General features: G+C 45.1%; 1 protein-coding gene across 1 annotated transcript in view; it reads left to right on the top strand.

The window, feature by feature from the left end:
• Window positions 1–470: 470 nt before the first annotated feature.
• ZFYVE1 (zinc finger FYVE-type containing 1) overlaps window positions 471–27622 on the top strand; it is a 57692-nt gene continuing 30540 nt past the window's right edge. Inside the window, exons 1-2 of the mRNA XM_003824132.4 lie at window positions 471–776; window positions 2766–3682. Coding sequence (XP_003824180.1) covers window positions 3200–3682 — 483 coding nt within the window. The 5' untranslated portion in view covers window positions 471–776; window positions 2766–3199. The remainder of the gene's footprint in view (window positions 777–2765; window positions 3683–27622) is intronic.

Raw genomic sequence — 27622 nt, 5'->3', positions numbered from 1 at the left:
AAGCCAACTGAGATCTTAAAACTAAATTCGTTGTAATTTTGTCCTTTGCCAAGGGGGGAAAAACAACAAAAACTTCCCAAGAGTACCTATATCCTCTTATCACTTTTTCTGGTCTTTTCCTTAGTTTTTGCGAAGTGAAATTGGGAAGGTGGAGACTGTGCTCACACGTTTCTGAGGGAATGGTGTGCAAGAGGTTACTTGAATCCAAATTAATTGACTCACCATTTCCCACTTATACTAGACATTAATACATCAGTTCTCTAATGTAGCACCATGCCTTCCCCAGTTACAACCCAAAAGAACCTGCTGAAACCTGCGGACACCACACTCAATGCAAAAACTCCAAGTCCCGAAATCCTCCGTAGCCTGTCCCCACCGCCTCCTCGCAAGAGCAGCCTCTTCAGTACTGGGAGTTGTAGTCATTCAGAGTCTTCCTTTCCGGGATGAGGGGCGAGAGCGCGCCTCGAGGAGCTACATCTCCCAGGAGGCAGTGCGCACTACGCCCTTGCTGGCGCCGGGATCCTCCCTCTCTCGCTCCTCCCTTTCTGGGCTGCACCGCTCACGCCTTCCTGTTAGTCCGAGCTGGGAGAAGTTCACTCCGATCAGCTGATCCCAACTGACAACAGGAGAGGAGGAAGCCCGGGAGGCAACGAAGGAGGAGGGTGGCGGAGATGGAGATGAGGATGGATCTGCCGGTGTCCTGAGGAATAGCCTCTGCCCCCACCGGCGCCCTGCGGCCCCCCGACGCCGCCTTGCTGCGGCCGAGCTTCTCAGTGGTGGGATCCCCGGGCCGCGGCGGGCAGGGCAGGGCGGGGAGGGCACGGCCCAGCGCGGGGCGAGTGATCGTCCTGGGGCTCAAGCTGCCCTCGGGAGGAAGGGGGGGCGGGTGCGGCGGGGGTGGGGGTGGGGTGGTATAAACAATGGATTCGGCTCCGGGCTTTGCCGGCGTGGGGGTGATTTTGGGGGACCTTCTTTGTTCTTAGGCTCCGCTCCTGCCCCTCGGGTTGTGGCGGTGGTGTCCGGGTGGAAGGAAGGGTGAGGAACCCCCGGCTGGGGAGAGGTGTCGAGGTGGGGGCCCGAGTGGGCAAAATGTTTGGTTGACATGGCCGGGCGTGAGGTGTACTTTTGAAGGTTGATTTTATATTTTTCTCAATTGTGACAAGTTTGATTTTTGTTTCTGTTTTGGGAGCTGGCTGGGCATGTCTGAGGTTAGAGAGTAGTAAATAAGATCCCCTAGTCACTCCCTTCGCCTTCCTTGTTTATCTAAAAATAAGGTTGATAGATTGATTACTGTAGGGGAGGAGTGACTATCAGAAAGGCAGGGCTTTACACCTTGTCGGGGCCTTGGAATGCAGGTCAAGGCTAGGGGGAATTAGGAATATAATTGTCAAAGTGACAAAAGCCCCTTTCTTGCCCCAGTTATCTTTCTTCCTATTTTGAAGTTATTTTTAAGTTAGTTTTTAAGTGACAAAGAGAAAAATTATTTGTTTTGATTCACTGCAGGCCTGGCTTTGCCATGGGTCAAAGTAGAGGAATTGTCTCCTGTTGCTCCTTTTTTTTTTTTTTTTTTTTCAGTTAGTGAAAGAAGGGACAGAAGAATTACAATGTAAAAAAATTGTTTTTAAAGGTGAAATTGTTACTATTGTTTCTAAGTTTTGAGTCTTTAATATACATCTAGCTAGAGTTGAAACAATCCAGTTACAAGGCTAACCAGGTCGGCCCAGGTATTTGATAGATCTAAAGTTTATTATTACATTTTCATTAGCTTTGTGAAGGCCTCTCCACTCCTCCCAATTGTGGGATGCATGTGGGGGTGCAGAGGGCTGTCCTTCCAAGGACTACTCACTTAGTGATTTAGATTCTGAATTTAATATTTGAATGAACAGAAAATTCCTGTCTGGGAAATAGAGCAGCAAAGTCTCTTAAATGCCTTGGGCCTAGAGGTGGCGTTTGTTGTCAAGAGGAGGAGCTTTAGCCACAATTTTGAGATTTTTTTTTTTTTTTTTTTTTTTTTTTGAGGGAGTCTTGCCCTGTCTTCCAGGCTGGAGTGCAGTGGCAAGATCTTGGCTCACTGCAACCTCCTCCTCCTGGGTTCAAGTGATTCTCCTGCCTCAGCCTCCCTAGTAGCTTGGATTACAGGTGCCTGCCACCATGCCCAGCTAATATTTGTATTTTTAGTAGAGATGGGATTTCACCATGTTGGACAGGGTAGTCTCGAACTCCTGACCTCAAGTGATCTGCCCACCTCGGCCTCCCAAAGTGATGGAATTACAGGTGTGAGCCACTGCGCCTGGCTATACAACAAGCCAGTGTAAGTGTTAAGATAGAAAATGAGATTTCTGGCCAGGTGCGGTGACTCACGCCTGTAATCCCAGCACTTTGGGAGGCCAAGGCGGGCAGATCACCTGGGGTCAAGAGTTCAAGACCAGCCTGGCCAACATGGTGAAACCCCGTCTCTACTAAAAATACAAAAATTAGCTGGGCATTGTGGCTAGCGCGTGTAATCCCAGCTCCTTGGGAGGCTGAGGCAGGAGAATCGCTTGAACCCGGGAGGCGGAGGTTGCAGTGAGCCGAGACTGTCCCATTGCACTCCAGCCTGGGCAACAAGAGCAAAACTCTGTCTCAAAAAAAAAAAAGAAAAAAAAGAGGAATGAGATTTCTCTCAGCAGTTCTGGGCTAATATTTAATTTAGTCAAAAAAAATTTTTTTAAAGGTGCACTTCTGTTTTTTAGATGAGTGAAATCCTTTTCCTTCCTCTATTCTAGGTATCCCCTGAAATACTGACTTCAGGTCGAATTATATTGAAAAGCTCCTGACCACTTTCTTTCATTACCAAAACTTTGTAGCTGATGTCCAACCGATGAACCCGCCACCGTGAACCCATCAGACCTCTCTCAGATAGCCATAAAAGACCCTTCCAAGTCAATTTTGACCACATCTTTGCTTGCACTTTATGGAGGATGAAACCATCAAACCAAATCAACGTTGCTGCTAATACAAGAGTCTTAGAGGCAGCAAATTAAAAATTTGAACATTTGTTTGTGAAGAACTATAACAGGACATGAAAGGTGTTCTTTTTTAAAGTGTTCAGAACCCTGTGGAAGTTTCGTGCAGTCTTCAGACTCAAATCTTCGTCTTCACCCCCAGGGCAAGCTCAGTGACTATTATATGGTGGGTGTGTTTCCTTACCAGCGTGAGTATGAGCGCCCAGACTTCCCCAGCAGAGAAGGGCCTGAATCCGGGGCTGATGTGCCAGGAAAGTTACGCTTGCAGCGGGACTGATGAAGCTATCTTTGAGTGTGATGAGTGCTGCAGTCTGCAGTGTCTCCGCTGCGAGGAGGAGCTCCATCGGCAGGAGCGCCTGAGAAACCATGAGCGGATAAGACTCAAACCTGGCCATGTCCCTTACTGTGACCTCTGCAAGGGCCTCAGTGGGCATTTACCAGGTGTTAGGCAGAGGGCAATAGTGAGGTGCCAGACCTGCAAAATTAACTTGTGCCTGGAGTGCCAGAAGAGGACTCATTCTGGGGGTAACAAAAGGAGACACCCTGTTACTGTGTACAATGTCAGTAATCTCCAGGAGTCACTGGAGGCAGAAGAGATGGATGAGGAGACCAAGAGGAAGAAGATGACTGAGAAGGTTGTGAGTTTCCTCCTAGTAGACGAAAATGAAGAAATTCAGGTAAGCACACAGGTATAGTGGGATTCATGTGTAGTGGAGCAGATCTGTTGTTGGAAGCCAGCTCTCAAAAAACGATGTCCAAGAGGAGATCACATTTTAATCATTAAAAGGCAAGACCTCTGGAGGCTTTAGTTGCATGGAGTCAGATTTAGTTACCAGCTGCATGACCTCTGGCCGAATTACTTTACTTTTCTGAGCCTTAGCTTTTTCATCTATAAAATGGGGGACAGCCTACTTCATCGAGTTGTGAGGTTGAAATGAGACAGTGTTTGTAGAGCCTGTCGCATAATAAATGGTCAGTGTATACGGTAGCTGTTGTTAGTATTAATTGTAGCATTATTATTAGAACAAACTGATTTAAAACATTTCAGAATGAGAGCACCCTGGCAAGCTGTGAGTAAATGTTAGTGATGCGGGACTGCACCTATCCAGGGAAACACACACTAACAGTGGGTCCCATGGGAGTGCTAGCTAATAAGGCATAAACCTGTTATCTTTATTTAAAAAGTGGCTTTTAATAAGGACAATATTCTTTCCAGATGGTCTCTTCATATATATATTATATATATAAAACATATATAAAATATGTATAATATATACAACATAAAATATATATATCATATATAAAACATATATAAAACATATATAAAACATATAAAATATATATATTATATATAAAACATATAAAATATATATATTATATATAAAACATATATAATATATTATATATAAAACATATATTTTTTATATATATATATATTTTTTTGAGATGGAATTTCGCTCTGTCACCCAGGCTGGAGTGCAGTGGTGCCATCTTGGCTCACTGCAACCTCTACTTCCTGGATTCAAGCGATTTTCCTGCCTCAGCCTCCCAAGTAGCTGGGATTACAGACATGTGCCATCACGCCTGGTAATTTAGAATTTTTAGTAGAGATGGGGGTTCACCATGTTGGCCAGGTTGATCTTGAACTCCTGACCTCAAGTGATCCACCCGCCTTGGCCTCCCAGAGTGCTGGGATTACAGGCGTGATTGGCTGGTCTCTTCATATTTTCTTGTATAGGTTTCTGATCAGTAAAAGCCAGTGAGGGCATCTGGGAGTACAGAATGACTAGGGGATATTTGGCTTGAGTCTGAGTTGGGGAGATGGTAGTGTTGTGACAGCTAGGTGAGATTGGGGAAGGGGTAGTATAATGTTTATATTTTTGAATGAAGGTAGTGTAATGTCTATACTTTTCTTTTGAGTGGGCTTTCAAGTGAAGTTTGCTTGAATTCACATACTTGTTTACCAATCACTATATAGCCAAGGGTAAGTGATAAAAATCCTTTCCATTCCTAATCTTTTTGAGTCCTATCAACAATCCTGTAAAGTACAAGTGAAACTGAGGCACAGCTTAAATGATTTTTATCACAGTCTGGCACATAGTATCCAGTACCAGTTTGTTGTAGTCAGTATCACTGGAGTATCTGTGGTCCACTGACTCAGTACTTTTGATGGTGGTGACTCCTTAGGTTTCCAGTTTGGAGGGGAGTACCTATGTAAGTTACCATTTGAGAGGCTGCCTAATTACCCACCTAATATTTTTCTTCTGTACTTTTTTCCTTCTTGGATAAAGCTGATGGAAATGAGTTACATCATGATTCCTATATACTTCCATTGTCATGTTAATACTTTGCTAACACAGATTTTCTTTATTGGTTTGAGAGGATCGAATAGAGTTATGGAAGAGTGACCTAGATCCCATACCGTGTCCCTTGTCAGCGATAATGTCTTTGTTATGGATCACGCTCTAATTGGGCGACATTGTGGACTAAATCTTTTATAAATGGAACACTTGGATTTTGGGTGATTCTTGATGGTTTTGCTCAGTTCTCTGTAATGTCAGCTTTTGGAAAGTCATAGTTTGGTTGTTGCCACTTTTGTCAAATGAGGGGAAGCTTTGGGATGAACTAGTAACCCTCATGGATTGCATTGGCACCTTTAAAAAGAATGTTTTTTTGGGGAGGAGAATGTGTATTTTTTTTTCTTTTTGTAGCATTGATACGTGTTCCTTAGTTGAGAATTAAGAGCATATAAAGAAGTGTAATGAAGAAGATAAATCTAACTACCCAGAGATGATATTGGTCCTTCATCTTTTTTTTTCTTGAATGTAATATGTATATAATTGGATTGTTTGTAAAGATTCTTCCCACATTTCCTCCGTTCATAAACATTAACCACGTCCTGGGAAATAACAGTTTATTAACTGCAAGCAGCATTTTTGGGACTGATGGTTTAGACATAGAATTCATTGATTTTAGGTGATTTGTTCTCATAGAGTCATAAATGGAGAAATACTTAAAATATCTAGTTCAGTTTTCTGATAGTGAATGTTCAAAACAATTAGATGATTGACATAAATCTAGGTTATAAATTCAGCTAGATTGTGAACTGGAGAGCAGGACCATGTTTCATGGCCTATGCCATGTACAGTGGTAAACACATTGTCAGTGCATAAATACTTACGGATTGGTGTTGTCACATCTCAACTTCAGTTATTTATTTATTTATTTATTTATTTATTTATTTTTATTTTGAGACAGAGTCTCACTCTGTCCCCCAGGCTGGAGTGCAGTGGCACAATCTTGCCTCACTGCAACCTCCGTCTCCCAGGTTCAAGCGATTCTCCTGCCTCAGCCTCCTGAGTAGCTGGAACTACCGGCACACACCACCGTGCCTGGCTAATTTTTGTGTTTGTTTTAGTAGAGATGGGGTTTCTCTATGTTGGTCAGGCTGGTCTTGAACTCCTGACCTCAAGTTATCCGCCCGCCTCAGCCTCCCAAGATGCTGGGATTACAGGCGTGAGTGACCGTGCCCAGCCAACTTCAGTTTTTAAAAAATGGATATCAAGGCCAGACATGGTGGCTCATACCTGTAATCCCAGCACTTTGGGAGGCCCAGGCAGGTAGATCACCTGAGGTCAGGAGTTCTAGAGCAGCCGGGCCAACATGGTCAAACCCTGTCTCTAATGAAAATAAAAAAAATTAGCTAGGCGTGGTGGCTCACGCCTATAATCCCAGTACCTGGGATTACAGGCACCTGCCACCACGCCCTGCTAATTTTTGTGTTTTCAGTAGGGACCTGGTTTTGCATGTTGGCTAGGATGATCTCCAACTCCTGACCTAATTGATTCTCCTACCCTGGCTTCCCAAAGTGCTGGGATTACAGGCTGAGCCGCCGTGCCTGGCTCCTGCTCTTTTTTCTTAAAGCAGTCACCATTAACAGTGAACTGCAACCGGGTGCAATGACTCACGCCTGTAATCACATCACTTTGGGAGGCTGAGGGAGGTGGATCACGAGGTCAGGAGCTCGAGACCAGTCTGGCCAACATGGTGAAACTCCATCTCTACTAAAAATACAAAAAATTAGCCTGGTGTGGTGGTGTGCACCTGTAATCCCAGCTACTCAGGAGGCTGAGGCAGGAGAATCGCATGAACCCGGGAAGCAGAGGTTGCAGTGAGCTGAGATCACACCATTGCACTCCAGCCTGGGTGACAGTGTGAGACTCTGTCTGAAAAAACAAAGAAACAAAGAAACAAACAAAAAACAGTGAACTGCATGCCTTTCTAGAATTTTTTCATGTATACTTATCCTTTCCTTTCCTATCCTTTTTTTTTTTTTTTTTTTTTTTTTTGAGATGGAGTCTCACTCTGTCACCCAGCAGGTGCTGGAGTGTGATGGCACAATCTTGGCTCACTGCAACCTCTACCTCCTGGGTTCGAGCAATTCTTCTGCCTTAGCTTCCCAAGTAGATGGGACTACAGGTGTGTGCCACCATGCCCAGCTAATTTTTGTATTTTTCGTAGAGGTGGGGTTTCACCATATTGACCAGGATGGTCTTGATCTCTTGACCTCGTGACCTGCCCGCCTTGGCCTCCCAAAGTGCTAGGATTACAGATGTGAGCCACTGCGCCCGACATAAATTTTCTTTTTCTTTTTTTTTTTTTGAGACTGAGTCTCACTCTGTTGCCCCGGCTGGAGTGCAGTGGTGTGATCTCGGCTCACTGCAACCTCCGTCTCCTGGGTTCAAGTGATTCTCCTGCGTCAGCCTCCCGAGTAGCTGTGATTGTAGGCACCACCACCACGCCTGGCTAATTTTTGTATTTTTAGTAGAGACGGGGTTTCACCTTGTTGGTCAGGCTGGTCTCGAACTCCTGACCTCATGATCCACCTGCCTTGGCCTCCCAAAGTGCTGGGATTACAGGCGTGAGCCACTGCGCCTGGCCTCGGCCTAAACTTTATAATTAAACTTCATTGTGGCCAAAAGCACCAGCTCACCAATTCTTTATGGCTGCTGTGAGAATCCGATGAACCATAGCTCTGTATAAATGTATTATTTATCATTATCAAAGTGTTATTGATGAACTTCCTAATAGCAGTAAAGAGTCTATCAGTTAGGTTCTGATTTTGTTTTTCTTTTCATGTTTCTAGGCATTTGTGGGTTTCGAGCATTTTCAATTTAGTACATAGGGATTTTTTTTTTTAGATGGGGTCTTGCTGTGTTGCCCAGGCTGGCGCTGAATTCCTGGGCTCAAGCAATCCTTCCACTTACAGCCTCCCAAGTAGCTGAGACTACAGGTATGCACCACTGTGCCCGGCCCATAGATAGAGGTTATTTTAGCACCTGTAGGCTGTAACCCTTGTGTGTGGTCTCCTCAAATTCTATGGCCTAGGGTCTCCTAAGATTTTTGTGTATGATTTGAGTACTATTCAGTTTCTTTTAGAAAATGTAAAAGGACTAAAAGCTTCCTTTAAGGGTGAACATTTTATCATTACCTTGTCATTTGAGTGTGTACTGTAGTGGTAAATTTGAGAAGAGACTGACTTTTGGTCTCAGAAGTAGAAAGTCACCTGTGGCTCCTAAATGGACACATTCGACCTGCTAGCCAAAGACATCCATTAATTCATCACATTTTTGGCGCATATATTATGTGCCAGGAACTTTTTTTTTTTTTTTTTTTTTTTTGAGATGGAGTCTCTGTCACCCAGGCTGGAGTTCAGTGGCACGATCTTGGCTCACTGCAACCTCCGCCTCCTGGGTTCAAGCAATTGTTCTGCCTCAGCCTCCTGAGTAGCTGGGATTACAGGTGCGCGCCACCACGCCTGGCTAGTTTTTTTGTATTTTTAGTAGAGATGGGATTTCACCATGTTGGTCAGGCTGGTCTCGAACTCGTGACCTCATGATCTGCCCACCTCGGCCTCCCAAAGTGATGGGATTACAGGCATGAGCCTCTGCGCCCAGCCGTGCCAGGCACTTTGTGTTCTGGGGATACATGGTTAATAAGACATGGTCCATTCCTTCATAGAGCTTACTATTCAAGTGGGGAAAGCAGATTTCACACATGTAAACACCTAAATAGTTGGTTCAGCTGTAGTGAGTATTATTAAGAAGAGTGATTTGGAAGCCTCTTTGGCAGGATGGTCAGAGAAGGTCTTATTGTAGAGGTGCCTTTTTTTTTTTTTTTTTGAGACGGAGTCTTGCTCTGTCGCCTAGGCTGGAGTGCAGTGGTGCAATCTCACCTCACTGCAACCTCTGCCTCCCGGGTTCAAGCGATTCTCCTTCCTCCGCCTCCCAAGTAGGTGGGATTACAGGCACCCATCAACACACCCGACTAATCTTTGTATTTTTAGTAGAGATGGGGTTTTACTATGTTGGCCAGGCTAGTCTTGGACTCCAGACCTCAGGTGATCTGCCCACCTCAGCCTCCCAAAGTGCTGGGATTATAGGCATGAGCCACTGCCCCCAGCTTGCAGAGGTGATTTTTAAGCAGAGACCTTATGGGTAATACTAATGTGCTATGTAGGCCTCCAGATAGAGGGAATGGGAAGAAAATGAAGGTTGGATGGCATGTTTGAGGCTAGAAAGAATGCCAGTGTGGCTGGAGTGAGCTGGCAGAGAATGGTAAGGGAAGAGGTGCAGAGGGAAGCAGGTGCCAATGCATGGGAGGCCGTGCAGGCTGTAGAAATAAGCGGATTTTATTTTAAGGGTGATGGGAGACACCAGACTGCTTTATGCTAAGAAGTCACAGGACCTGATAGAAGCTATAGTGACCTGATAGAGACTGATGTATAGACTAGATGGTAGTGACTGTAGAGGGACAAGAAGGAAGGCAGGGAGACCACTTAGGAGGCTGTTGCAGAGGGTGGGGAAAGAAGTGGTGTAGATTTGGTGTTACTGAGATGGGGAAATGGAGAGACATTGATGAATTTTGGACAAAGTTCGTAGGTAAAGTAGGAGTGCTGATATGTTGGATGGAGGAGTGAGGGAGTAGGAGAACTCAGTGGTGACTTGTAGGCATTTGGTTTGTACAAATAACACTTGCTTATTTAAGACACCAGGTTTTATTGTGTGAAATTGATAAAACTAAGTCTTTAAGAACCTGATTAGTACAAAAAAGAGAGATAAATTAGTCCCATTTGTATTATCTAACACAGTGGTTGTCAATCAGGAGCGATTTTGCTCCCTCAAGGGACATTGGCAATGATTGGAGACATCTTTGGTTGTCACAACTGAGCTTTTGGGGGAGCATGCTGCTGGATAGTGCATAGAGGCCAGGGTGCTACTTAAAACCACAGGCAGGACATAGGGCAGCCCCGACAGAAGGAGTTATCTGGTGGTATAAAAGGTCAGTAGTGCTGACACTAAGAAAGTGATCGATCTGACAGATGAAGATTTAGTCTAACAGGACATCTGGACACTAGTGAAGTGGAAAATATATCAGGGACAAAAAAATTGAACCAAACATCAGTTTTTCCTTCATCTTTTTTTTCTTTTTTCTTTTGAGACAGGGCCTTACTATGATGGCCAGGCTGGTTTCCACCTCCTGGGCTCATGTGATCCTCCTGTGGCCTCCCAAACTGCTGGGATTACTGTACCTGGCCTTTTCCCTCCTTCTTTTAGTTCTGTTTGCTCCTCAGGTAATTTAGCTGGTGAACTCAGCATTCTCTTTTGACATATTTTGTAACCTCTCTAGTGAAATGGTAAGACTTTCTGAGTTGTATTCATTGATCTTTTTTTTTCTTCTTTGGGAACTGGAGTTTTGCTCTTGTTGCTCAGGCTGGAATGCAGTGGCGCAATCTTGGTTCACTGCAGCCTCTGACTCCTGGGTTCAAGTGATTCTCCTGCCTCAGCCTCCTGAGTAGCAGGGATTACAGGTGCCCGCCACCACACCTGGCTAATTTTTAGTAGAGACGAGGTTTCACCATTTTGGGCAGGCTGATCTTGAACTCCTGACCTCAGGTGATCCACCGGCCTCGGCCTCCCAAAGTGCTGGGATTACAGGCATGAGCCACTGCATCTGGCCGTATTCATTGATTTTTCTAGGCCTCAGTGGAACTGTACTAGGAAAACCAAAGGACTTACAGATCCTTTATTTATTTATTTATTTATTTGAGACGGAATCTTGCACTGTTGCCCAGGCTGGAGTGCAGTGGCACGATCTCAAGCTCACTACAAGCTCCACCTCCTGGGTTCACGCCATTCTCTTGCCTCAGCCTCCTGAGTAGCTGGGACTATAGGCGCCCGCCACCACGCCTGGCTAATTTTTTGTACTTTTAGTAGAGACGGGGTTTCACCGTGTTATCCAGGATGGTCTTGATCTCCTGACCTCGTGATCCGCCTGCCTTGGCCTCCCAAAGTGATGGGATTACAGGCGTGAACACCGTGCCTGGCCCAGATCCATTATTTAGAGCTCATAATAAATAAATGATTTCATGCTGACGAGTCATCTATAATCTCTTGAAGCCAGAGGCAACACCTTAGCAAATAAGTTAAAGGTCAGAAGAATAAGATTTCTGGTAGTTAGAGTTCTTAGTGGGGGAAGAGGATAGAATTTTCCCATCTCTTGGGTCTTGTGTGGGAGTCAGACATCTTGTTGTATTAGAATGTTAACCTGTCAGGAGAAGAAAGGTGAAACAGTAAAAGGCATTTGTTTTTCTTTGTTCCTGTGTTTTTATTTTTTATTTATTTATTTATTTTTGAGATGGAGTCTTGCTCTGTTGCCAGGCTGGAGGGCAGTGGCGCGATCTCAGCTCACTGCAATCTCCACCTCTTGGGTACAGGCGTGAGCCACCATGCCCAACAAGACTGCTTCTTTAAGAAGACCCATCGTGTAGCTTGGCGGCCTCACTTGTTTACAGTCCCAGAATAGTGTTGCTCAGAATACTGGGACTTGACTAAAAGAGATGTTATTCTAGTGGAGTTCAGGAATGGAAAATAGCAGGCCGGGCGTGGTGGCTCACGCCTGTAATCCCAGCGCTTTGGGAGGCTGAGGCGGGCGGATCACTTGAGGTCAGGAATTCGAGAGCAGCCTGGCTAACATGGCAAAACCCCGTGTCTACTAAAAATACAGAAATCAGCTGGGCAGGCATCTGTAGTTCCAGCTACTCAGGAGGCTGAGGCAGGAGAATCGCATGAACCCAGGGGGTGGAGGTTTCCTCTGCTATTTCCTCCCTCCCTTCCTTTCTTTCTTTCTTCTTTCCTTCCCCTTCCTTCCCCCCCTTCCTTCCCCTCTTCCTTCCCCCCTTCCTTCCCCCCTTCCTTCCCCTCTTCCTTCCCCCCTTCCTTCCCCCCTTCCTTCCCCTCTTCCTTCCCCCCTTCCTTCCCCTCTTCCTTTCCCCCTTCCTTCCCCTTTCCTTCCCCCCTTTCCTTCCCCCTTCCCTACCTCCCTCCCTCCCTTCTTTCCTTCCTTCCTTCCTTCCTTCCTTCCTTCCTTCAGATGGAGTCTCACTCTGCCACCCAGCTGGAGTGCAGTGGCACCATCTTGGCTCACTGCAACCTCTGCCTCCCGGGTTCGTGCAATTCTCCTGCCTCAGCCTCCTGAGTAGCTGGGACTATAGGCGCCTGCCACCATGCCTGACTGATTTTTGTATTTTTAGTAGAGACGGGGTTTCGCCATGTTGACCAGGCTGGTCTCAAACTCCTGACCTCAAGTGATCTGCCTCAGCCTCCCAAAGTGCTGGGATTACAGGCATGAGCCACTGCACCCGGCCCTGTATGGGAATTCTTTACCACAAACTGGGCGTACTGGTCTGCCACATGTCTGTGCCACTTCTATTTCAGGCTTGTCTGCTGTTCATTTTCTTGGCCCTGTTCTTGGCTTTCTGGTCTAGGGTAGCTTCATGGGGCTTGTTCTTTCCAGCTCCTCTTGTTTGAGATTAGCTGGTAGATAACATAACAGAAGGAAATCCTTCAGGACTTCATTCTGGTCAGTAGATCATGAGCCAGAGGGATCATAATCTTTCAAATTGTTGAATTTTCCCATTTTTCTCTTCCAATGGCCGGAGTATTATAATGTAAGGACTAATTTTGGTGCAGTGGCTGGTTAGCCCTTTGGCAAGTTCTGGTCAGAATATGAATATATCTATTATTGGTTTCTTAGGTGTCATATAAATATAACAAAAAAATAGATCTTCTTAGGAGCTGTCAAAATAATAACCAATAGTTGGGTTGGTAGCAGGGCCTCCTCCTCCATCATTGCCTTTAACACAAAGAAACTCAAGTAAAAGCCCCTTTTGTTTAGTGATATTGGTAGAGGGGAAGGCATTATATGGTGTTTACTGGGAAACACAGGGTTGAGGATGACTCAGACCAAAAGAAAGATGAAAGAAACCCTATTATGTGCCTTCAGTTTCTGCCCAGTGTCTTGTGAGCTTTTTCAGCCTGGGGATCATTCAGTTACAACAGACTCCTGGCATTTAACTTGGTACGCTATTTTGTTTTAGTACAAGGATGTTTCAAATTTGACCCATGTAAGCCATCGAAACCACTGTGAGTCAGCTTTCTAGAGAACCTGTCTTTAACTACTTTAAGACACCTTCAGTTTGCATGATTCTCTTTTTTCTTCTGGCCTGTCAATTCCTTGAAGTGATTGATTTTTCTGGAATTGAGCAGGCATTTGGCTTTTTGAGCCAGGATTAACATAATAGACATATTTCTTATTAATTTGACCTTCAATGTTTTCCTGTGGGCGCATCTACTGGCTGAACCACCCTTGAGTTTATCCAGGAGATTATATAGGCAGATGCACTTCTGATGGCTGGTCAGACTTTTCTGGGGAGTCTTCCCTACTTCGGGAGGAGCTCTCATGAGATCATTTCTATCTGAGGTTAGAACTGCTAAATGTATCGAACACATTTGCTTGATGGGAAATTGGAGAAAAGATGTGGGGAGACCATGAAGAAGGGAAGAAAAACAAGGGTAAAGAAGTTTCAGGCAAGGGGAGTTGGAAAGACCTATGGAAAGAGAGGCAGAGGAGCTTTTGAAGATGGGGAAGGGTGGATACTTCCCTGGAGAATATTTTGTTTATTTTCCCCTTCTTTTCTTGTTTTTTTCTTTTTTTTTTTGAGATGGAGTTTCACTCTTGTCGCCCAGGCTGGAGTGCAGTGGCGCAATCTTGGCTTACTACAACCTGGGTTCAAGCGATTCTCCTGCCTCAGCCTCCCAAGTAGCTGGGATTACAGGCACCCGCCACCATGCCCGGCTAATTTTTGCATTTTTAGTGGAGACGGGGTTTCATCATGTTGGCCAGGCTGGTCTCGGACTCTTGATCTCAGGTGATCTGCGCACGTTGGCCTCCCAAAGTGCTGGGATTACAGGCGTGAGCCACTGCACCTGGCCCATTTTGCCCCTCTTCTCAATGGCTTTTGGCTAGCATTGAAGAGCCTCTGTTGACTGGTTTATATGGTCAGCTTGGTCGTAGCTGGAGTTCTTGGGGCAGAGAAGTTTTCCAGCCATACATAAGTAGCTGACCTCTGGCTTGACTTCACTGGAGGATAATTGGACTTTCAGGTAGCTTCTAGAATTTTCGGTCCCTTCCTGATTTCCTTCTACTTGAGACTAGGTTATTGCTGTCTTCCCCAGGAAATTTGACTCTAGATGTTAGAATACTTGAAAAGAACTGTCAGAGCCTGGTTCTGGCATGAAGTCACAGACCCTCAGGTTCAAGTGAAGGGGCAGCATGATCCTGAGCAATCCAGAATTCAAAGAGTATCCTAGAAATTCCTCTACTTTCTAGCTCAATCCCTTCTGTCTCATGAATATGTTATCTATACAGCTAAACTGTCATCTCTCATAATTTTTTCTTTCAAAGCGTTCAATATAGTTTATGTGTATCATTCTACAGCAGTCATAAATATTTATTGAATTGTCAATTGCATGCTTTGTGAGTTTCAGTAATATCTCTGAAAAAATGATTTAAAGTGAAAACTCAGATTAAATGACACTAGGGAGGAATGGCAGAGGCCTTCATTCTCTAGAATGAAGCTCTCTTTTCTGTTTTTCTGAGTAGAGGCTTTTCAAGGATCCCACAGTTTTTTTTTTTGAGACGAAATCTCCCTCTGTTGCCCAGGCTGGAGTGCAGTGGCACTATCTCAGCTCACTGCAACCTCCGCCTCCTGGGTTCAAGCAATTCTCCTGTCTCAGCCTCCCAAGTAGCTGGGACTACAGGCACACACCACCACGTCCAGCTAATTTTGTTATTTTTAGTAAAGACGGGGTTTCATGACATTAGTCAGGCTGGTCTCGAACTCCTGACCTCAGGTGATCCACCCGCCTCAGCCTCCCAAAGTGTTGGGGTTACAAGCATGAGGCACCGTACCTGGCCCCTCGGTTCTTTTTGCATCCCCATTCTGGCCTGGTGACTCATGGGTTTAGTTTGTAATTGGTAGGTCATTGGGTGCACTATAATTTTTTTCCTTATGTCTCAGTTAACTGTTACCTACATCTGTGATATTTGACAGACAACCTATCTACCTCTTCCCCTTTTCCTTTCTTTCTCTCCCTACCTTTCCCTTTGCTTCTCCCCAACCCTCCACTTGTTTCATGAATTAAGAAATTAAATCAGTGGGATTCAGGCATGAACCACAGTGTCCAGCTATTTTTTAATTTTTAATAGAGATGGGGTCTTGCTGTGTTGCCCAGGCTGGTCTCAAAGTCCTGGCCTCACATGATCCTTCTGCCTCGGCGTCCCAAAGAGCTGGGATTACAGGCGTGAGCCACCACACTGGGCCATATCATTCTTTTGAAGAAGATTGAATGTTTTCTTATGCATTATATATATATATATATATATATATGTATGCAATCTTATTATAGGTTTCTTTTTTTTTTCTCTTAAAACAATGTTTTAGGCCAGACATGGTGGCTCACGCCTGTAATCCCAGCACTTTGGGAGGCAGAGGCAGGTGGATCACCTGAAGTTAGGAGTTTGAGACCAGCCTGGCCAACATGGCAAAACCCCATTTCTACTAAAAATACAAAAAAATTAGCCTGGCATGGTGGTAGGCGCCTGTAATCCCAGCTACATGGAAGGCTGAGGCACTAGAATCGCTTGAACCCGGGAGGTGGAAGTTGCAGTGAGCCAAGATCATGCCACTGCACTGCAGCCTGGGCGACAGAGCAAGACTCCATCTCAAAAATAAAATTAAAATAAAATAAAATAAAAATAAAACAAAACAATCTTTTGAGAAGGGGTCTCACTCTGTTGCCCAGGCTGGAGTGCAGTGGTGTGATCTCAGCTCCCTGCAACCTCCGCCTCCCTGGCTCAAGCCGTCCTTCCACCTCAGCCTCCTGAGTAGCTGAGACTACAGGCATGTGCCACCACTCCTGGTTAATTTTTTGTATTGTTAGTAGAGATGGGGTTTTGTCATGTTGCCCATTCTGGTCTCGAACCTCCTGGCCTCGAGTGATCTACTCGCCTAGGCCTCCTAAAGTGCTGGGATTACAGGTGTGAGCCACCTCTCCAGCCATATGGGTTTCTTTCTTTCTTTTTTTTTTTTTTGAGATGGTGAGCTTTTAATTTTTTTAAAGGCTATTTCCAAAAACATTCAGAGGACTTGAAAGGGATTAAGTTGGTCATAAGTTACTCATGATTCAAGTGAATCTTATAGTATTCTAATTCATTTAACTTAAAACCTTGGTTTTTCTTTTTCTTTTTTCTTTTAAGCTTTGGTTTTTGTTCCTCTGTAAAATGAATTTATAGTAGTATCTATACGTTATTGGGGTTGGGGATTGAGAAAAACATGTAAAATCCTTCATGCAGTATCCACGTAACACACAGTAAGCATTAAATCTATATTGACATAATTTGTTATTTAAGGATTTTCAATGAAATGTAAGAGTCCAACCCTGACTCTATAATTTTTTTTTTGTTTTGTGTGTGGTTTTTTTTTTTTTTTTTTTTTTTAGATGGAGTCTTGCTCTGTCACCCAGGCTGGAGTGCAGTGGCACAATCTCAGCTCACTGCAACCTCTACCTCCCCGGTTCAAGCGATTCTCCTGCCTCAACCTCCAGAGTAGCTGGGATCACAAGCGTGTGCCACCATGCCCGGCTAATTTTTTGCATTTTTTTTTTTTTTTTTGAGACGGAGTTTCACTCTTGTTGCCCAGGCTGGAGTGCAATGGTGCGATCTCGGCTCACTGCATCCTTTGCCTCCCGGTTCAAGTGATTCTCCTGCCTCAGCCTCCTGAGTAGCTGGGATTACAAGCATGTGCCACCACAGCCAGCTAATTTTGTATTTTTAGTAGAGAAGGGGTTTCTCCACGTTGGTCAGGCTGGTCTCGAACTCCCGACCTCAGGTGATCTGCCTGCCTTGGCCTCCCAAAGTGCTGGGATTACAGGCATGAGCCACTGCACCTGGCCAATTTTTTGTATTTTTAGTAGAGACAGGGTTTCACCATGATGGCCAGCCTAGTCTCAAACTCCTGACCTCAGGTGATCCTCCCACCTCTGGCCTCCAAAAGTTCTGGGATTACAGGTGTGACCCACTGTGTCAGCCTAGGTTTCTTTTTAATTCAAAAGATACATCCTTTTGAGGGAAGGAGTGTTAAGTATTGAATAAGGATCCTGCTTGTTCAATTATCCCTATTTCTCTTGTTTTTTTTGAGACATGTTGCTCTGTTGCCTAGGCTGGAGTGCAGTGGCACCATCATAACTCAAGCAATCCTCCCACATCAGCCTCCCAGGTAGCTGGAACTACAGGCATGTACCACCATGCCCAGCTAACTGATTGATTTTTGTAGAGATGAGGTCTCACGATATTGCCCAGGCTGGTCTCTAATTCCTGGACTCAAGTAGTGCTCCAGTCTCAGCCTCCCGAACTGCTGGGATTAAAGGCATGAGCCACTATGCTCGGCTTATCCTTATTCCCTTAATGAAGCATTTATTGGAAACCTTCCCTAAGGAGAGTTTTGTTTTGTTTCGTTTTGAGATGGAGTCTCACTCTGTTGCCCAGGCAGGAGTGCAGTGGTGCAATCTCCATTCACTGCAACCTCTGCTTCCTGGGTTCAAGTGATTCTCCTGCCTCAGCCTCCTGAGTAGCTGGGATTACAGGCACGTGCCACCACGCCCACCTAATTTTTGTATTTTTAGTAGAGATGGGGGTTTCACCATGTTGGTTAGGCTGGTCTCGAACTCCTGACCTTGTGATCTGCCCGCCTCGGCCTCCCATAGTGCTGAGATTACAGGCGTGAGCCTCCGCACCCAGCCTCCCTAAGGAGAGCTTTTACTTGGGATAATGAAATTTCCAGCTGATGGTGATGACTCTGGCTTGGGGCAAAGCAGCAATGATGTCAGTCAGCATGCCTCTAGCATTTACTACAAGTTATTCTGGGCCTCCACTGTGCTAAGTGCCTGATGTACATCATCTTATTTAATTTTTGCAGAAATCCTATGAAGTAGATTGTGTTGTTATCTTCATTTTAGAGGTGAATAACAGAGCCCCAGAGGGGTTGAATAAAGTTATCCTAAAGTCAGTGGATGATAGAGTGAGGTTGGTTGAACCTTTAATGGTGATACTATACCATTCCCTCCCCCAGAGGATATAGCGTCTAGACATTTTGTGCTGTGTTCATTCATTTATTGATCAATTGTGTCTTGATTTCCTATTTTGCGTCAGGCACTGTGCTAGGGTTACGGTAGTGAACAACACAGACCATATCTCTGCCAGCCTGGAGTACATTCTAGTTGGGGTGTTTAGCGCTGGAAGAGTGGGAAAATGTTAACAGAGGTGGTGGGTGGGAATGGAGGCTTTGAGCAAGAGAAGGGTTGAGTCAGTTGCCCAGGGTATGATTTAAACCTAACTCTCTTTTCTAGCCTGGTTTGTGTAGCTTAGCTTTTACTGTTAAGTCCTTTCTTAGCCCTCAGAATCATTCCAGAATGAAAGACCATTCTGCTTACTGACAGGCCTTTACTGGAGCTTACATCTGTTTTCACAGCTGGCCAAATATGGATATGCTATGCCACTTAAAAAGGCAGCTGCATCTCCCATCCAGAAGCTCCTCAGAAAGTTCCCTTGAGGATGAGGTGGGGCTTGGGGATGACTCGGTATTTCCAGTGTGTCCTCAGAATTCATCTTTGCCTTGGAAAGCTTTTTATTCAGATATAAATGGATTGCTGAACTGGGTGTGTTGGGTGTGGTCAAAGAAACTGATCAGGGAGCTAAAAATGACTTTTTTTAAAAAAAGAATTTTTGTGGACCATCTCTGCATAGAAACACTTTTATTAGGCCAGACATGGTGGCTTATGCCTGTAATCCCAGCACTTTGGGAGGCTGAGACGGACGGATCACCTGAGGTCAGGAGTTCGAGACCAGCCTGACCAACGTGGAGAAACCCCGTTTCTACTAAAAATACAAAGCTGGGTGTGGTGGCGCATGCCTGTAATCTCAGCTACTCAGGAAGCTGAGGCAGGAGAATCACTTGCACCGGGGAGGCAGAGGTTGCGGTGAGCCGAGATCGTGCCATTGCACTCCAGCCTGGGCAACAAGAGTGAAACTCCGTCTCACACACAAAAAAATAAAAAAAGAAACACTTTTATTTCTGCTAGGATAGGAGAGGAGCTGCAGGCAGTCTCTGTGAAGCATAGTGTCAGAAGCACCACTGGTAGTTATAAGACATGGAGAGGAATTCCTGACCTCTCAAGTAATGGAACACTTTGGGGACACTAGAGTGGAAGAAAGTGATCTTTGCCCCTGCCAAATGTGCTCAGTGTGTTTGTGAGACCAACCCCGTGACTTCAGTGTCTTCAGAAAACATTTGATTGAGAAATGATTGTGTTTTTATGTGAAACTCTAGCAACATGTACGTGGATAGACATGAGGTATACATGCCCTTTAGGATAGAATGAAAAGAAATTTTCTAAACTTGCTGTGTTGAGGAAACAGATTTAATAGAACTTAAACCTTGCTATTGGAAGGAAATCTAATCATTTGGACTTTAAAATAGACTGGTTACTGATCTGTTTGACATAGTTTAGGTAAAATCCTGTTTGAAATTTAGGCCATGGGGTTGGGCTCAGTGGCTCACACCTATAATCCCAAGTGCTTTGGGAGGCCAAGGAAGGAGTATTGCCTGAGGCCAGGAGTTCAAGACCAGCCTGGGCAACATAGAGAGACCCTGTCTCTACAAAAAATAAGTTTAGCCAGCTATGGTGGTGCATGCCAGTAGTCCTCCTAGCTACCCAGGAGGCTGAGGCAGGAGATTGATTGAGCCTGAGAGGTTGAGGCTGCAGTGAATCACTGTATTCCAACCTGGGCAACAGAGCAAGACCTGTCTTTAGAAAAAAAAAATTGGAGGAATGTATGATTGTAGTTGGTACAGATTAAATCCGTTTTTCCCAGGGGCCAGTACTGAAAAGACCTTGGTGCCAAACTACTTTTCTTAAGAGTGTTTTCCAGGTTTGTTGGGGTTTAACTTCTAGAATCTCTGACTGTGCTGTGTTGAACTTCCTTCCTTCCAAGGCTCTTTAGTTCCTTCCTCACCTCTTGGTTTCCCTTTTCAGGCCTCCTTGGAACAGAGCCGGTGCATGGTCTTTCATTCTAGAATGATTCTGTGAGGGTTTGGAAGGAATCTCTCGAGGGAGAACATCATCATTCCCTTGGCCTGCTTGGGTCGCAGGTTGATGCTGGACACTTTTCACTACCATGAACTATTCTGAATTCTAAACTGGGGCTGGGCGCAGTGGCTTATCCCTGTAATCCCAGCACTTTGAGAGGCCAAGGCAGGCAGATCACCTGAGATCAGGGAGTTCGAGACCAGCTGGACAACATAAACCCTGTCTCTACTAAAAATACAAAAAATTACCTAGGTATGGTGGCACGTGTCTGTAGTCCCAGCTACTCAGGAGGCTGAGGCAGGAGAATCGCTTGAACCAGGGAAGCAGAGGTTGCAGTAAGCCAAGATTGCGGCACTGCACTCCAGCCTGGGCGACAGAGTTAGACTCTGTCTCAAAAAAAAAAAAAAAAAAAAAAAAAAAAAAAAGGAACTGGGGTGGGGGATCATTGAGTACAGTTATATTTCATTTTACAGACTCTTCTTGGGAGTCTATACAAAGTAAAAAGCTTTGGGTGAATTGGAGGGAGAGAGGGCGGTGCTGCTGGGTTTTGTAAAGGTTTTTAGACAGAGTCTTACTCTGTTGGCCAGGCTGGAATGCAGTGGTGCAATCTCGGCTCACTGCAACCTACACCTCCTGGGTTCAAGTGATTCTCCTGCCTTAGCCTCCCGAGTAGCTGGGATTACAGGCATGTGCCACCACTAATTTTTATATTTTTAGTAGAGATGGGGTTTCACCACGTTGGCCAAGCTGGTCTCGAACTCCCTGCTTCAAGTGATCAACCTTCCTAGGCCTCCCAAAGTGCTGGGATTACAGGCGTGAGCCACCACGCCCAGCCTCGTAAAGATTAATACAATATTAGATAGTTACTAAGAGCCAGCTATAAAGCCAGTATGAATAATAATGTGTTTTGGCCGGGCGCGGTGGCTCACGCCTACAATCCCAGGACTTTGGGAGGCCCAGGCGGGCGGATCACGAGGTCAGGAGATTGAGACCATCCTGGCTAACACGGTGAAACCCCGTCTCCACTAAAAATACAAAAAATTCTCCGGGCGTGGTGGCGGGCCTGTAGTCCCAGCTACTCCAAAGGCTGAGGCAGGAGAATGGCCTGAACCGGGGAGGCGGAACTTGCAGTGAGCTGAGATCGTGCCACTGCACTCCAGCCTGGGCGACAGAGTGAGACTCCGTCTCATAAAAAAAAAAAAAAATGTGTTTTGATTAGCAGGAGAAGGTTATCTGATGCAAGCAGTGAGCTCTTTCATTTTAGGTAGAATTCATTTAGATCTTACCACATTGCTGAATCAGCCCCCAAATGAGCAATTCACAGGTGCAAGCCCAGCTGCTGCTGCTGTGCACCTGGGTGTTTTCCCAGTGGACTGGTCTTTAATAATGGTTCACGTATCGAGTGCTTACTCCATGCCAGGCACTGTGCTATGCCTTTTACATACTTTATCTCTTTTAGTCCGCTAGGAGCTGGACATCTGTTATTATCTCATTTCCCTGAGGCGTTGAGTAGTTAAGTAACTTTCCCAAGGCCACACCATGGTTTCAAAGCCTGTAGTGGCATTCAGGTGTTTTGGACTTGCCTGAGGCCTAGCAAGCTTGGGGAAGATGGAAGGCAAAAGTTGGGGAGGGGTGGCTTTGGTATCCCTCCTGCGTTTGCTGTTGGTAAGGCCAGTGACCATTTCAAACATGTTGTCAACTTGGATGGGGTGGCCAGTTGGCCGAGCTCAGGGCCAGGTAACCTATTTAACTCCAGGATTGGAGCACCATGGGGTCACTGAGTGTAGACAAGCCGAACAAGTAGAGCTGGAGCTTCGTTCCTTCCTGGGCCCTTCCTTCCCTCATCAAAGGGAATCTTCTTATTTTTCTCTGCCTTTCCCTCCCTGACTGAAAACCGGTCTTGCTACCACCTAGGCTAGGCTGTTCTCTCCTTTCTGGCTTAGGGAAAAATACTCATGTGTTAAGGATGAATTTAGTAGTATATCAGGAAGCAAAGTAACATGAAAGGCAGAGAACTGTGCCAGAGAAGTGTGGTTTCAGTGTGCCAGCATTTTCCTGCGTATCTGTTTATTTGATTAATTAGCACCTGCAAAGATGGTTATAGCCTCCTTTTTTTTTTTTTTGAGACAGGGTCTCACTGTCACCCAGGCTGGAGTACAGTGGCGTGATCTCGGCTCACTGCAAACTCTGCCCAGGCTCAAGCAATTCTCCCACCTCAGCCTCCTGAGTAGTTGAGATTACAGGGACGTGCCGCAACGCCTGGCCAATTTTTTGTATTTTTAGTAGAGATAGGGTTTTGCTAGGTTGCCAAGGCTGGTCTCAAACCCCTGGGCTCAAGTGATCCATCTGCTTTGGCCTCCCACAGTGCTGGGATTACAGGTGTAAGCCACTGCACCTGGCCTAGCCTCCTTTCACATGACGAAAATGCAGTCGGTGCACGTTAAGGGATTGTTCACTGCTTGTCAGTAGAAAAAACAGCCTGGAGCTTTGAGTTTCTCCTCCCAGGAGTATTATTTGCACTGGACTCATCTATAGGCCTAACACATTGGACATCCACATTGGACATACCCTCGGACACCAAATGGCTAAGTGGTATCACCAAATGCAGGCAAGGAGTGTTTTCTTTCCATCCCATATGAGTTATATATATATATATAGTACATCATTTGGTGGACACTTAATATGAATCCCGAGACATTCAATTCTGTACCTAAATGTTCCCCCGTCCCCACTTTCAGGTGCCTGCTCTTAGATACTCAGGATAGCAGTGGCTGTTTTGTTTGTAAAGAGTCGCGACAGAGTAGATTTCCATGGGGAGAAAATCCCTAGGCCTGGTCTTCCATACCAGGCCTGGTGGAGCAGGTGGATGGCTCTTCCAGCAGCCACCCTGACCTCACCTGACTCCGTGCCGGTAGAGCTTTACGGAGCTTTTGTTTTGTTTCTCTTGCTGGCCGACTTAGCAGCTTGGAACCAGGCTGGCTGAGTGACACAGGTCCAAAATGGGCTATTCTGTGTAACTTCTTGTTTCTCTCCGTTGTCTGCTAGATCAGTTAGCCCATCACCAAGTTTATGAAATGCTGCTGTGTGTTCAGCCCTGTGGAAGATGTATGATGGGAGAAGCGTTTAAGGTACCTGGGTACCTAACAAGGTGCCTGGCGTTTATTCACTCACTCATTCACTCAGCAGCTGTACACTGAGCTCCTCCTGTGTGCCAGGCGGTGTCCTGAGTGCTCTGCATGTAAAGATAAGGTAGACACGGCCCTGCCCTCATGGCTGTAGTGAAGGGCACTGTCACTGCAGCCGGCATTCAGTGAACTGTTAGTATTATCAGGAATATTCAGGCTCTTAATAATGAAACAATAGTGATGTCATTAATAGAATAATGAGTGGTTTACTTTTTTTTTTTTCCAGTTAGAGTCTTGCTCTGTTGCCCAGGCTGGAGTGCAGTGGCACGATCTCGGCCCACTGCAACCTCCACCTCTTGGGCTCAAGTGATTCTCCTGTCCCAGCCTCCTGAGTAGCTAGGACTATAGGCGTGAACCACTACGCCCAGCTAATTTTTTGATTTTGTAGAGTTGGGGTCTTGCTATGTTGCTTAAGGTAGTCTTGAATTCCAGGGCTCAAGCGATCCTCCCATCTTGGCCTCCCAAAGCACGGGGATTTGGTTTACTATCTTGATGAGATTATAGGAAACAAAGGTTTATCATATTTTCACACTGAGTGGTCTGTATATTTCTCTGTTATCAAACCAGCAGACTCTTGAGAATCAGCAAGGTGTTCACCTCTATAATCCCAGCACTTTGGGAGGTGGAGAGGCAGATCACCTGAAGTCAGGAGTTTGAGACCAGCCTGGCAAACATGGCGAAATCCCATCTCTACTAAAAGTACAAAAAAAATTAGCTGGGTGTGGTGACATATGCCTGTAGTCCCAGCTACTCTGGAGGCTGAGGCAGGAGAATGGCGTGAACCTGGGAGGTGGAGCTTGCAGTGAGCTGAGATTGCGCCACTGCACTCGACAGAGCTAGACTCTGTCTCAGAAAAAAAAAAAAAAAAAAAAGAAAAAGCAACGTGTTTTATTCTCTGTTGGCTGGAAGATACTTGATGTGAAGCTTCCTCACTCCTTTGGCTGCAGTAGCCATAAGCTCTTTGAATTAGGAGCTTTGACCCTGGGCTACTAAAAATACAAAAATTAGCTGGGCATGACAGCACATGCCTGTAATCCCAGCTACTCGGGAGTTTGAGGTGGGAGAATCACTTAAACCCAGGAGGTGGAGGTTGCAGTGAGCCAAGATCATGCCACTGCACTCCAGCCTGGGCAAGAGAGCAAAAACTCCGTCTCAAAAAAAACAAAACCAAAACCAAAAACTGTATTGAGATGTAATTCACATACCATAATATTCACCAGTTTAAAGTATATAATTCAGTATTTTTAGTATGTTCATAAAGTTGTACAGTCCTTACCACTATCTAATTCTGGAATATTTTCATCTTTCCAAATAGAAACCCAGCTTTAGCAGTCTCTCCCTCCTCCCTCCTTCCTCTAGCCTCTAGCAACCACTAATCTACTTGCTGTCTATGAATCTGCCTGCTCTGGACGTTTCATATAAATGGAGTCGTACACTATGTGGTCTTTTGATTGTGGCTCCTTTCACTTACCATGTTTTCAAGGGTTATCTGTGTTGTAGCATGTATCAGCACTTCATTCTTTTTTGTTGTTGTTACCCCAGTAGTGTCAAGCAAATATTATTTGATAGCCAGCTACGTTCATTTCACAAAAATGTTTTCCCAGCATTTCTACCTAAATGTTATTAGGTAACAGTGAAATTTGTATTCTTTCTTTTTCTTTTTTTTTCGAGACTGAATCTCACTTTGTCGCCCAGGCTGGAGTGCAATGGTGTGTCAGCTCACTGCAACCTCTGCTTCCTGGGTTCAAGCGATTCTCCTGTCTCAGCCTCCCGAGTAGCTGGGATTACCGGCATGTGCCACCATGCCTAGCTAATTTTGTATTTTTAGTAGAGACGGGGTTTCTCCATGTTGGTCAGGCTGGTCTCGAACTCCCGACCTCAGATGATCTGCCCATCTCGGCCTCCCAAAGTGCTGGGATTACAGGTGTGAGCCACTGCGCCCAGCCGAAATTTGTATTATTTCTCTAGGGAAAATATTTGCAATTTAGCCTCTCCATATGATAATTGGGGGTGGGAGGTAGGTACAGAACTCTCACTTGTCCAGGTTATAAGCACATTTGGAGGGTAGGATTATTAATACTTTGGAAATATACAGAATATTACAAATTCTATAATTATAATCGTGAAAAGCATTTCTCATCTTTAGATGAGATCCGGTGTGTTCAGTGGGGTATGGCCATAGACAATGTCTTTAGAATAAGAGAAATGTGACTGTATTTTACATGCTTTTCTCATTCTTTCAGTCTAAGGTTAAGTAAGTGAAACTTAAATAAAAGACTACTGTGTGCCGGGCGCGGTGGCTCACGCCTGTAATCCCAGCACTTTGGGAGGCCGAGGCGGGCGGATCACGAGGTCAGGAGATCGAGACCATCCTGGCTAACACGGTGAAACCCCGTCTCTACTAAAAATACAAAAAATTAGCCGGGCGTGGTAGCGGGCGCCTGTAGTCCCAGCTACTCGGGAGGCTGAGGCAGGAGAATGGCGTGAACCCGGGAGGCGGAGCTTGCAGTGAGCCGAGATCGCGCCACTGCACTCCAGCCTGGGCGACAGAGCGAGACTCCGTCTCAAGAAAAAAAAAAAAAAAAAAAAAAAGACTACTGTGGATTTTAGGAAAATCTGCTATCGTAATAGTTTTTCTCCACTAAAAAGCTAATTGAAATGATTCAGGATACAATTTGCAATAGAATCTTTCAGATGTATGATTCCCTTCAAATTTGCTAGTTTATCTATTTTCTGACCAATCTAACAAGTCAATAGGGAAATAGTATAGTGAAAAAAAGAAAAAAACAACCAATACTAGGTCAGTAGATATTACTTCAATACAATAAACAACATTTTGCAACAGCAGGAATATGCAGTCTTGCGTAGCATTCAAAGCCCCCTCTGAAGTTTAAGAAGCAAAGGTTTAGGAAGACTGAAAGGAGGAAGTGGCACAGTCATGACAGAAAACAATCAAGGCATAGATAGGAATTTCTGCCAAGTCAGGTCAAAGTAAGAGCATGTGTAAGAAATGCCCCAAAGGTGAGAATAACCGACGCATATTGAAGCAAGGGATGGAAGTGGCTCCTTCCTTTTTATGGCTGCGTGGTAACTCAGTGTGTGGATATACCACATTTTATCAGTGGATGGGTATTGGGCTGTTTTCACTTTTTTGGCTGTTATGAATAATGCTGCTGTGAACATTGATGTACTTAGAAGATTTGTGTGGACATGTGTTTTCAGTTCTCTTGGGTATATAGCTAGATGTGGACAAGCTGTTTTCCGGACTGGCTATGTGATTTTACGTTCCCACCAGAAGTGCATGAACATTGTGATTCTGTACATCCTTGCCAATGCTTGTTGTCTTTTTTTTTTTTTTCTTTAGAGACAGAGCTTCTCTCTGTCACCCATCCTGGAGTGGAGTGGTGCAGTCATGGTTCACTGTAGCCTCGAACTCCTGAGCTCAAACGATCCTCTTGCTTCAGCCTCCTGAGTAGCTAGGATTACAGGCGCATACCACCATGCCCAGCTAATTTTTAATTTTTTTTTATAGAGACAGAGGTCTCACCGTGTTGCCCAGGCTGGTCTCAAACTCCTGGCCTCAAGCTATCCTCTCTTTTTTGCCTCCCAAAGTACTGGGATTATAGGCCTGAGCCACTGCTCCCAGCCGTTTGTTGTCTTGTGGATATGAAGTGATAGCTCACTGTAGTTTTGCTTTGCATTTCTCTAATGACTCAGGACTTGGAGCATCTTTTCAGATGCTTATTGGTTGCTTGCATATCTTTTATGGAGAAATGTCTATTCAAATTCTTTGCTTACTTTTTAATTGGGTTGCTTATCTTCATTGTTGAGTTGTAAGATTTCTTTGTATGTTTGGAATACTAGTCTTATTAGATTTATTTTATTT

Source organism: Pan paniscus, chromosome 15 (assembly GCF_029289425.2).
Source record: "Pan paniscus chromosome 15, NHGRI_mPanPan1-v2.0_pri, whole genome shotgun sequence".
NCBI lineage: Eukaryota > Metazoa > Chordata > Mammalia > Primates > Hominidae > Pan > Pan paniscus.
The sequence above is the reverse complement of the archived record's forward strand: the minus strand, read 5'-3'. Positions and strand labels throughout refer to the sequence as shown.